Source organism: Procambarus clarkii, chromosome 91 (genome assembly GCF_040958095.1).
Source record: "Procambarus clarkii isolate CNS0578487 chromosome 91, FALCON_Pclarkii_2.0, whole genome shotgun sequence".
Lineage (NCBI taxonomy): Eukaryota > Metazoa > Arthropoda > Malacostraca > Decapoda > Cambaridae > Procambarus > Procambarus clarkii.
The window spans coordinates 13,230,832-13,243,765 of NC_091240.1; the positions used below are offsets into that span (position 1 = coordinate 13,230,832).

At 40.6% G+C, this 12,934-nt stretch overlaps 1 protein-coding gene across 1 annotated transcript in view; it reads right to left on the reverse strand.

The window, feature by feature from the left end:
* Positions 1–515: 515 nt before the first annotated feature.
* LOC123774031 (uncharacterized) overlaps positions 516–12,934 on the reverse strand; it is a 67,578-nt gene continuing 55,159 nt past the window's right edge. Inside the window, exons 18-20 of the mRNA XM_069318919.1 lie at positions 8,452–8,585; positions 4,249–4,426; positions 516–791 (exon numbers count right to left, since the gene is read on the reverse strand). Coding sequence (XP_069175020.1) covers positions 666–791; positions 4,249–4,426; positions 8,452–8,585 — 438 coding nt within the window. The 3' untranslated portion in view covers positions 516–665. The remainder of the gene's footprint in view (positions 792–4,248; positions 4,427–8,451; positions 8,586–12,934) is intronic.

The following is a 12,934-nucleotide window of genomic DNA, read 5'->3' on the forward strand; positions in this document are numbered from 1 at the left end:
CAGGATGATGAACCACTTACCTGAACACAACAGGTTATCCTGTTCTGTCTTCCCAAGGGGTTTGGAAAGCACGTGGCTGCCTCTAGTGTTCAACTGCACAAAATTTCAGGATTGTAAAAGTAATTGTAATTTATTGTATACATTTTTATTTATTAATTGTTCAAAACACTGAAGTACATGTATTTAAGTTTAAATGCAGTATTTTGTGGATCATAAAATTTATGGAAACTATTCAATTTAACAGATAGTGTCTAGTGTTGTAAATGAAATAACAAACACCAATATTTTTAATGATCCCTGAAACAAATGCTACAATGTGCTGGCATAGTTATTGAGTTTTGTTCTTAAGTAATCTGCATTCTACTGGGGTAATAAATGCAAAGAAAAAATCACAGCATGACCAGTACAGAAATTAATGGTGCTGTTGTGTGTCTTTACAAATCAAATTGATATTTAAGCCATAGTATATGATTCCCTTGCATTATATATACAGCAGAGTACATAAACATATATAATTTTTCTTAAGGAAACTTTTGATTAACAAATAGTATGAATGAAAAAATAAATAATACAAGAACAAATGAATATTGGTATATGAAAATTATTCTAAATGAGAACTTCTTTACAAAGAATTATACTTTACATCTAAGGTGAAGTATTGTGTTTTAGGAGGTATCAATTCTAATGACTCTAATTCTATAATTGTGGACAAGTATGCATGCCGCCTCATTGCTGCCCCCACAGTAATGAGATGAAGAGAACACAGTCAAAAGTCGTCCTCCTTGTTGTATCTGTTGAACATAATACATCACATAATAAATATTACTTCAGATAAGCGTTAACACAATATTTTCTAATGTGAATGTACTGTACTGTGTAGCCGTGTTCAAATGGATTGCCTTGGACTGGAACCCATAAATATCCCAGAAATAATTGGTTAATGGACAAAGTCTTGTTGGATCAAAATATGTGATCTGCTTCACCCAGTTGCTTTGATATGCTGACTCAACTCTGTACAGTGGAACCTCGATTAACAAGCGGCTCTTAACGAGCATTTCCAGTAACGAGCGAGCCACTCGCAGCAAATTTGTCTCTATTGACGAGCTTCACCTCTATTAACGAGCAAAACCACATGGTGCTTCCTAGCGTCTCGCGGGTTCTCGCAAATTCTCGGACGCCTCCGACGCCAGTGTTGTTGTTGTATTGCACACGACAAGCATCCCTCTGGATTTATTTGCGCTTTATGTTGTTTACTGGTGACCACGATGGTCTTTGGGCACCATACCAGTTTACTTGAACAAGTATGGTGAATAAAACAGTAGATATTTATATATCTGTGTATATAGCATAATAACACCACAAACAGTATTGTTGGAGGAGAAATATTAAGTGCGTCTGGCCTTGAGGGCGGCAGCCACCAGCTGACTGTGTGAGTAGCTACGTCTTTGTGCCTTTACTCACCATACAAGCTTAGATGTACAGTTATGGTGAACAAAACATGTAAATACTTATATATAACGTCTGTATATAAAAGCAAAAACAGTATGGTGGGTGGAGAATGGTGGCAAGTCAGGTGAGGGAGGGAGGGAGTGGCAGCCAGTGGCAGGCTGCCACTGCCACTCGGCATACCAACTTAGTGGTTCATTATGGTGAACACGATTGTAGATACTTGTATATGTGTCTGTATATAGTGAATAAAAGCAAAAATAGTATTGTGAGAGGAGAATGTGGGTGAGTCAGGTGACTTGAGGGAGGGAGGAAGTAGCAGCCAGTGGCAGGCTGCCACTCAGCATGCCAACTTAGTGGTTCGATATGGTGAACACGAATGTAGATACTTGTATATGTGTCTGTATATAGTGAATAAAAGCAAAAACAGTATGGTGGGAGGAGAATGTGGGCAAGTGAGGCATTGAGGGAGGGAGTGGCTGGCTGGCTGGTGTGTGGCAGTCACTCCTCATTACTTTTTGACTCATAATAGCAACTTAGTGATTCGTTATGGTGAACAAAATATGCAGATACTTATATATAACCTGTGTATATAGTGTAATAGCCGACAAAGTATTTGTTCACTGTTTGATGAACATAATTGAATCAACAATATGCACACCATATTTTTGAGTACAGTGATGATTCACTCATTTTATTATATAAATATATCACACTACACACTATTGAATAATATTACAGCAAAAAAACTACGAAAAATCAATTAGACACTGAAATAATTAGGTAATTATCTCTGTGGCAACTCCGGCCTGACAGCTGGCGAGCAACAAACCGCCTGGGACGCACGCTGAGTCGGTGCCTGTTTTTTTGCCAGACTTCCCAGCCCTATAGCGGGCAATATATGCCACTTACGATTTTTTTATTATTTTTCCCATGATCAGTGAACACAACAGGTTAGGAAGAATTTTTTTTTTTTTTTTTTTTTTTTTTTTTTTCTATTGTGCGCCTGTGGGTGTCAAATGGTATATAGCCATGCACCATTTAAGGGTTAATGCCTGCTACTACTACTGCTCTCTTTCTCTCTATCAGCTGACTAGTACATCTAGCTGCTTCCTGAGAAGAAGCCACTTCTATACTTCCATGGCAACTTCCCTTACTGCAGACCTAGCTTCAAGGTTCATTTTAAGCAACTCTGCAAGTGAGGCTTGTATTGTAAGATTCCCCTCAACAGGAAAATTACCATCACCGTGCGGGATGGTTTGCATCTGTTGCTGGGTAGGATTTTTTTTTCAGGCTTTTTATTTCATCCTTTGCTGCCTTCAGCTCATCCTACAGGCTGGATACTGTCTCCTTCATAACCCTCAGTCCTTCCCTGAATTCACTCCACATGTGTTCGATTGTATCCCTAAACCAAGATTCCTGTCCCTCCCCTTCCTCGAAGCTTGTTCCTGCCGTAGTTGTCCTTTTGCATTTGTTGCGTGTGATGTTTGCTTGTTTCTTTGGGATTGTAGGGAGTTTCTACCTCTCTGTTCGTTTTTTTGTTTTAGTTTTTTACCATGTGGGGTTTGTTTTGTTATGCCCACCTTTCTGGGTGCCTAACCCCAGTTGCTGGCAGATAAGAAAAAACCCAAGCACAAGGGGGTTTTCCAGGGCCATTGCTCCCTGAAACCTCTCTGAAGGGGCCAGGTTCTGGCTCATGGTCCCTGGTAGGTCTGAACTCCACAACTAACGTGACGGTCTAATATAACATACATTAGCCTGATAAGCTCCAGGGAGCCGTAGAGGCTCCCCACAGAAAGAATCTAGTTCAAACTGGGCCAGTCATGGGAGATTCCACTTGATAATGAAATGCATCCTCTTTTTTTTTCTCTAAATATATAACATGATATAAGGGTTTAGTTCTACAGGTATCTCCAAGAATGCATCATTGTAAAATTGCAGTCCTTCTGCAACACATTTTTTCACCAAATGTTTTTCTTCGACAATATTGTAAGAGCTCTGGACATGGTGAGTAAGTGGTGTTTTGGAAGAGTACTGTACAGTTATTAACTCATTAGAAGTAATTCTAAGAATATATAAGATCTCATACTGATAATTAATTTATTGAGATGAGGCACAGGAACCCAGAGTGTAAAGTATTCATACCCATTATACATTACATATACATGCACATTATAAAGTATACATACACATTAGTATTCATACACATCAGTATTCATACACATCAATGTCCCCCCCCCCCCCCCCCCCGCCTTCTCCAAGGTTGAATTACTAACCCAACCAGGATGCAACCCCACAACAAGCTGACTAACTCATGAGTACCTACTTACTGGGGGCCTGGTAGCCTGGTGGATAGCGCGCAGGACTCGTAATTTTGTGGCGCGGGTTCGATTCCCGCACCAGGCAGAAACAAAGGGGCAAAGTTTCTTTCAACCTTGAATGCCCCCTGCTACCTAGCAATAAATAGGTACTTGGGAGTTAGTCAGCTGTCACAGGCTGCTTCCTAGGGTGTGTGTGTGTGTGGTGTGGGGAAAAAAAATAGTAGTTAGTAAACAGTTGATTGACAGTTGAAAGGCGGGCCGAAAGAGCAAAGCTCAACCCCCGCAAACACAATTAGGTGAATACAACTAGGTGAACAGAGTCATTAGTTGAAACAAAATGTGCCCAATCATTTCTATACAGCCCGGGATTCAAACCCGGAATTCTCGATTGTGTGTCGAGAACGAACCTGACTCTTTTACTGGATAAGTGAGAGTTACACAAGTAAATATGAATACAGTAGGTTATATTATAATTACATACCTCAAAGCCAGCTTGTTTGACTTCATGTGCCCTGACAACATGAGTAAAGTTATGTCTCTTGAGGAAGTTCTCAAAAGCTGCTCGATTAAATACACAAGCAGTTTGTCTTTTCTCATTGAAGGCAAATCCTCTGTTTGCTATTAGTTCCCCTTGCACATCATCAGTCATGTCCTCAGCTCTGGGAACACAAATAATCAGAATGAGTCTATGAAAGAGAATGTGTTTACCCTGTGTACAGGGAGCAAAGTCTAGATCTAGGACATTGACTCAACTATTGTATCTGGAGCATTTTGATCTCCTAACATTCTAAAACTCTCATACTTGCTCTTCAAACTATGAAACGAGGTGGCTTATTATCTTATAAGTACAGTGGCACCTCGAGTAACGAGTGGCTCTATTTACGAGCATTTCCAGTAATGAGCGAGCCACTCGCAGCAAATGTGTGTCTATTGACAAGCTTCACCTCTATTAACGAGCAAAACCACATGGTGCTTCCTAGCGTCTCGCGGGTTCTCGCAAGTTCTCGGACGCCTCCAACGCCAGTCTTGTTGTATCGTGCACGACAAGCATCCCTCTGGATTTATTTGTGCTTTTCTTTGTTTTTTGAGGAAGGAAAATGGAAGGAGCCCCCCGCCCCCCACCCCCCACCATTCTAAACCCTGCCCTAACTTCAAAACTCTCAGATGTTTCAAAGCCAAAAGTAGGAGGGAGAGGAACGTAAGCTGGGCACACCACATCCAAAAAGGAAAGAAGAGGATGTGTAAATTTCTGGGTGGAATTCACCAACACCTCCAATTCTAGGTCCCTAAAAACAAGATAAACCAACACATAGATATCCAACTGGGCACATAGCCACAAATGCTGAAAGCGAGAAAACCAAACCTTCAAGGAGACAGCTGCGTGATAAGCTTGTACTTCACTATGCAGTGGTAGACAGTTGGAACAAGCTAAGTGAGAAGGTGGTGGAGGCCAAAGCCATTGGTACTGTAGTTTTAAAAGAGTTATATGACAAAGAGTACTAGGAAGACAGGACACCACGAGCCTAGCTCTCATCCTGTAACTACACTTAGGTTAGACACTAGGCTAGGCACTTAGGTCCTTCTCTCAGACACTAGGAGTGTCTGAGAGAAGGACCACATTGTGAGGGGAAGGAACAAACCCCACAGGATATAGGGTCATAGGCATCACAACCCAATAGACAGCATGGTGGAAGGCAAAAGCATGATCATCGACTCGTGGCAGGAACGATGTACAACCCTTAAACTCACAAGGTGAGAGCGGGTTCTGAGGTAATATCCATAAACTACATCAAAACCCGAACGGTGACCAAACAGGTCACCCAGGCACTCGGGATGTTCACTAGGTAATATATAAGTAGACTATTTATACAAGCAAAGACGTATGCATTGATGTGCTTATCTCAACCATGGATACATCTTTTGCACTTTATCTTGCACTCTCCTCACGCCAGCAAATCAAATTATATTGTTAGTTTTGCATTTCTTTTATCAGTTATCATCAGAACTTCAAAGATCTCGCAAAACATGTTTTTCATTTCTTCTCAATACAGTATGTTAATGTTCCAATTACAAAAGTTATTTACTGAAAGTTCGTATATACATATAGCTCAATCATCAGCAAATACAGTGGTACCTCGCATAACGATCGCCCCAAAAGGCGAACATTTTGGGTAACGAACGGCCCAATCGGCGTCATATCGTTCCATATGGCGAACGCTCATTTGAGTAACGTCAACACCACATAGTGGGGTCGCGCTGCTTCTTGCACATTCTCGGACGCCTCTGACGATGCACATGAATTATGCTGTTCTTGTTTAATGATGCTGTGATATAAAAGGGTGACTGCTAAGATGCTGCAAAGCATTGACGTTTTTGTAGAAAAAAAAGAAATGAAATTTCTGAAATACAACAAATGTCAAAAAGGTTCATTCAGTGTTCGGCAGGTAGGCTGCTCCATTATAACAATCTTTCCTTGTTTCAAATGTGTTCCATTTGTTTTGTATTTGTCATTTACGCCTCAATAATAGAGCAGCCTACCTTATATACACTGAACAAACCTTTATGACATTTTCCTTTCTTCAAATGTGTTCAATATTTATTTTTCATTTGTCTTATAGCAAAAGGTTCGTTCGGTGGTCGGCAGGTTGGCTGCCCCATGTTTCTTAAATAAAAAAAAAACAAAAAATAAAAAATTAGTTGAAACAATTTAAAAAATGGACAAATGCCATAAAGGTTCGTTCAATGTTTGTCGGGTAGGCTGCTCCATTATTGAGACGTAAGTGACAAATACAAAACAAATGGAACACATTTGAAACAAAGATTGTCATAATGGAGCAGCCTACCCGACAAACACTGAACGAACCTTTTGCTATAACAAATATGAAAGACAAGGGCTGCTGGCTGGGTTAGTACTGCGTGAGCAACCATTTGTGGCACACATACCTCTGGCTCCCAAACACCTGTCCCACACGGTGTTGAAAGATTGCGCTCAGTCGGTGAAATTCAGACCTTATTGTTTGAAGAACATAAGGGTCATGATATTGGTGAAGCTAGGCGCAATAAGGACTTAACACAACAGTCGGATGCAAGTGATACAGCACCTAAAAGGATGATACAGCGAGCGTATCCAGTTGTAGCTCTGAGCCCCACCCTTGCCATCTCCAATTTATATAGATGATACATAGATGAATCGTTTTCTGTGTTCAGTGATGATGCATCTGATACAAGTAGCATAGATGAACAGTGTTAGCGGCTTCCATGGTGGTGGTTTCCATAGATATTTTCAAGAATACCTGAATCTCTTCCTGACTGACGGACACCCTTTGAGGCTAGTTGAATCTCTTCCTGTGTGGGACCTTACAAAGCGATCTTTTCAAGACTACCTTACAATTTGAGCTGTTCCTATAATCGTTTCAATACTACCTTATGCTTTACAAGCTTGGCTACATACCACCTACAAGTACTACAGCCAAGGGTGCACGCGAGTGCGTTATTTGCAAGCTCTCAGAGCAATGAAACAGGAAGCAAAAATCTATCTGTAGCTGGTGCAAAGAGAGCAAAGTCGTGCTGTGTACTATGGACTATTTCGTTGATTATTACGCACCTCCAAAGTACTGAGTGTGTAATACAGTGTGTTACTGTGTAAATAGTGTGTGAAACTGTACAAGTTGTAATTTTAGTGAATTTTTACCACGTAATATTGTGACAATAAACATTTATTGTGGACACATTACTGACACATGTATCACAGTTCCATGGAACATTATGAACATTCACCTGTATACATATTGTAAAGGTCACAAATATGCATCATATACGATAAAAGAAACAAATAAAACTGCATTGGAAATACATAGAAAATATATTTGTGACAACACGCAGTGCTTGAATGGCCCGCGTGACCGTGTCTGGGAGCTTCACACACGGGTGACCAGCCCCTGATGATGTCACAGCGCACCTTGTCCACGTCCTCACAGCCAAAGTAAGTGGAATTTGGTAATTATTTTTACATAGAGATGTTCAGGGAAGGTAATTTATCATTTTACAAAAAAATTATTTTGGGGGAACACTTGATGTCATGCACACTGGGGAAATTTCACAATAAACAGTGCATCACAGTGATTAAATAGGGACATTTATTTATTTATTTATTTATTTATTTATTTATTTATTTATTTATGCATATACAAGAGTGTACATAAGGAATGTGAGGATACAAATATGGTAATTACAGTCTTGTAAAGCCACTAGCACGCGCAGCGTTTCGGGCATTAGTTTTGTATGACGTCCGTTTCACATGACGAACATGGCGCCGGAACGGATTAAATTCGTTATTCAAGGTACCACTGTACTTAATTTTCCAATGAAGAAAATGTTCAAGGTTTTGCTATATTGTGCCAGTCATCACACATTACACTTATTACTATGTACCAGTTAATGATCACAGCTCCTTTTACCTGCAGGCAGGTTAGGCTTTCATACTTGCTCAGAAATAGCCAATAAATTTCCTCAAATGCAGTATTAATAACTGTAGAACAAAATCAGTAAAATTATATGTAAAAATCACCTCATACTTAAAAGCCTTATCATGGCCAAACATATACTGGAAACAAGTTACTTTAGTTAAAATATTTGTCAAATATATCTAAGCCATAAATAAAGACATTAATTGTGACAAACTTACGCAACAGGATCGTTCCACATCATTTGCCATGCTGAACTGCTCTGAGATTCAGGATTTTTTAGAGGACACGGAATATTGTCCAGCTCGGACAAACATCCTTCTAATTTCGGAATTCCACCATGGATACAGAAAATCTGAAAACATATTAAGATGTAACTAAATGTAATGATAATGAGAGAGAGTAGCAGATTGTAAGGAAATGAATGCAAAAGAGGATTACAACAAGAATACTAAAAGAATTAAGATGGAAGCTGGAATCGCAAATGCAGAAATGAAACAAATATTATGGTACTGTACTTATGATCTGGATTTGTGGTCAGAAAGAAATGTAATACACTAATGCAATATGAAAGCTACCTCTGTCTGAAATGTTTGAACTTCATTCCTCAACTGCTCCTCCCTTTGTGTGTTTCCGGTTTTCACTCAAGGACTCACTGTACATGCAGTAGGAAGAGAGATGGATCTTTAACTTCCTAATGAACACAACCCAGAGAGTAATAGTCAACAAAGTCAAATCTGGATCATCCACCATAAAAAGATCAGGTTCCCCCCCCCCCCCCCCAATGGTACTATGCTACCTCCAGTACTTTTCCTCATCCTCATATCAGACAGACAAGGATACAAACTATAGTAAATACTGTATCATCCTTTGCTGATGACACCAACATTTTCATGAAAATAGACAATCTAGAGTACACAGCAAACCTCAAATCAGATGTTAACAAAGTTTTTCAATAGACACAAAAAACCAGCATTGAATGTAATGAAATGCCATTTTCTGAGTGAGCCCCATGGGCTGCCTGGAGCTTATCGGGCTAATGTATGTTATATTAGAATGGAACATTAGCCATGGAGTTCAGACCTACCAGGGACGAGTGTCAGAACCTGGCCCCTTCAGAGAGGTTTCAGGGAGTAATGACCCTGGAAAACCCGATTGTGGTTGGGGATTTTCCTTATCTGCCATCGATCGGGGTTAGGCACCCAGAAAGGTAGGCATAACAAAACAAACCCCACATGGTAAGAAACTAAAAAACCAAAGAGAGAGGTAGAAACTCCCTACAATCCCAAGGAAACAAGCAAACATCACACTTTACTGCTGTGCCGCTCGTCCGCACAGCCCTCCCCGCCCCGAGAGGGGAAAGGGGGGGGCCCAAACCTCACCGTGCCGGCTGCCTAGCATCCTTTCAGAAGTTAAGCCTAAACCAACGTGAAAAAAACGCAGACTGGTGGGAGGGAGGGTTGCCAGGGAGCCTCTGGCGCTCACCCAGAAAACGGAGTTTCATAACATTCAACGCTGGTTTTCTGTGGGGAGCCCCTACGGTTCCCAGGAGCATCATACCCAAAGAGAAGGAAAAGAAAGGGCTGACCCAGGAGGCGGCCACCACAAACTCCGCAATGCGAAGCCGAGACAACACGCTTCCTGTTGTCCCAAAGCAGGAGTCACAGGAGACCTGTGACCCAAAGCAACACAAAAATGCACAGGAGCAGACACGCTCACAAAAGAACGTGCGGCCAGGCACGCAAGAGTAGGGAATTTGAAGAAATTAACAAGAAAATAGACTCATATGGTGAACAACTCGAGGGGAGCCTGAGGGCTAACATGGAGTTAGGCAAGGAGATGCAACGAGAAACATCATTGGCAACTCAAACAGAGGAGGTTAATAAATAACTAGAAAAGTATAAAGAAGAAATAAAAAGAGACATACATGCAACTTGTAAAAGAGAGAGACGATTAAGACAGTGTGTTTGAAAGTCAAAACCAGAAATGACAAACAAGAAGCGGATCTTAGGCAAGCAATTAGGAAGAACTGGTTACCAACAGTAAACTAGAACAAAACACTGCAGACAGAAGTAAGATAGAAGTAAGTCCATAATAATTTTTGGATGTTTAGAGAAGGAAATTTCATCTAGGGTGGACCAAGCAAAAGAAGAGATCAAAATCATAGAGAAAAGAGTAGGTTTAGGAGAAGGCTCAAAGGAAAATATCAGTGATTTTAGAAGAATAGGAAAATATGAGAAAGACAAGAACCACCCCTTAAGGATGACGTTTAATGGAGTGAAAAACATGATGGAAATGGCAGGAAATTGCAGAGTGATGAGGTTGGTAAACTTTGGTCAATAAGACAAGACCTCTCAAAGGAAGACAGACAAAAGCTGAAAATGAACCTCATCGAAGCAAAACGTCTAAATGGGGATAGAAAGGAAGAAGACAGAAATTCTTTTTTCTACAAAGTGTCAGGGACTGGAAAGCTTGTGAAATGGTACATAAAAACAAGGCAACAAAATCAGTAGTAGAAGGGGGAGTAAGGAGCAAAGGGAAAGGGAACACGTTCCTGAAAGTTGTATATACCAACATAGACGGAGTGAGGTCAAAAACTTTGGCATTGCAAGATATAATTTAGCTTAAGGTCTCAGATATTGTTGCATTATCAGTCGAAACTTGAAAGAAATATATTAAATGAAGTTGTATTTCCAAGAGGCTATTCAGTTTGGAGACGTGACAGGAAATCTAGGAAGGGAGGAGGAGTGGCTGTGCTGCTGAAAAAACACCTGAAGGTAAGAGAGTTAATACTTGAAAACCCTCGAGATATTGACATAATGGCATTGCAGGTCTGGAATCAGGATGATAAGCTGATAATTTTAAATGCCTACAGCCCACCAGCAAGCAACACATGGACAAAGGAAGAACTGGATGACAAACGAGAGGGCCTCATAATGGTCATGAGAGATATTATTGTACAAGCAGATAAAGATAAATCATGGCTGGTGATACAGAGGTACTTCAACTTTAAAGCAATAGACTGGGAGGCCTATGAAGCAAGAACAGAGGACTTTTGGACATGCAGATTTGTGAACCTCATTCTGGAGACATTCTTGTATCAACAGTGATCTGCCATAAGGATGATAAACTAATGATCATATATGCATATAGTCCACCGCCAAGCAGCACATGGTCAAAGGAGGAGCTAGATAGTAAACAAGAAAGTCTTATAACAATAATGAGAGAGATCATAGCGAGAGCAGATAACAATAGATCACGACTGTTGATAGTCGGCGGCTTCAACTTGAAATCCATAGACTTAGCATATGTAAGACGTATCAGAATTATAGTGTAAATCATTGAATGCATTTTGAAGATTGACTGAGTAATCTGTGGATTAAGGAAGAATATATTTGGATTGTTTAAATTGTACTGGTATAAATTAAATTTGACTTCATTCATACTAAAATTCTATTCTGTGGGAGCCACCCCCAGTGGCTCCCCGAAGCTATCTTTCCCAGATTGCTCCATACATTGTTACTTTATCAGTTTTGTTACTTTTGGTTTATCAGGTCTCATCAGTTTTGGAAGTTCTCTTTGGCCTACAGAATGTTGCCCACCTCACAGAGACGCAAGTGCAAGTGCACCTCAGGGAGCAAGTGACAATTCCCCACAGTTACGACAAGCAAGGCTAATAAACCTATGTTCCTCTCTTATTTAGTTACAGTAGGAACTACACTTCAGCTTCAGCTTCACTTCAAACTAGCTTCAGCTAGTTTGTCTAGAGTAAGGGGAAAACTTTATTGGTTTACATGCCAGGAGCAAAGGTTGTCATATACATACATAAACTATAACTAGTATTTACAATATTTACAGGTTAAAAGAACTAAGAATAACAACTGTGCACTTGACCACAGCTAGATACACTTTAGACTATTACACATATTAAGTCTCTCAGAGCATCAACAACTTTTAAGTCAATTTGACCATTGACAAATATCTAGTCAAAGTCACTATGGACACAAGCAAAACTCTAGATTCACAGAGGTCCATATAATAATCATAATTTTACTTTACCACCGGTCACAGTTTGACCAGCAGAATACTCTGTATTTATATATATCCCTGTTCTTGTATTATGACTTGACTAGTAACCAAGCTCTTGGGAGTAGGGGAGTCTGCTAGGCAGGGGCCGGGTTCTTTGTGATGGCAATTGATACTAATGATTTTCGAACTAATTTGCAATATCCCTTGTTCCGTGTGAATCGTTTACGGAGTTATTTGGCAGTCTCGAAGCTTCATTTTTGTGAAGCCTCCAGTTGTCTCTTAAACTCAGCCCATCCTCCTGTTTTGGTAGTACTTATGGTACTAGGAAGTACAGGGAGCCGGTCGGCCGAGCGGACAGCACGTTGGACTTGTGATCCTGTGGTCCTGGGTTCGATCCCAGGCGCCGGCAAGAAACAATGGGTAGAGTTTCTTTCACCCTATGCCCCTGTTACCTAACAGTAAAATAGGTACCTGGGTGTTAGTCAGCTGTCACGGGCTGCTTCCTGGGGGTGGAGGCCTGGTCGAGGACCGGGCCGCGGGGACACTGAAAAGCCCAGAAATCATCTCAAGATAACCTCAAGATAGGTAAACCCAGGCAGGGTACTGCTAACCGGCGTCCAAAACTACCAAACTAACTGTCTAAAGCTGAACCCCAGAGACGTGTACACTCACGGA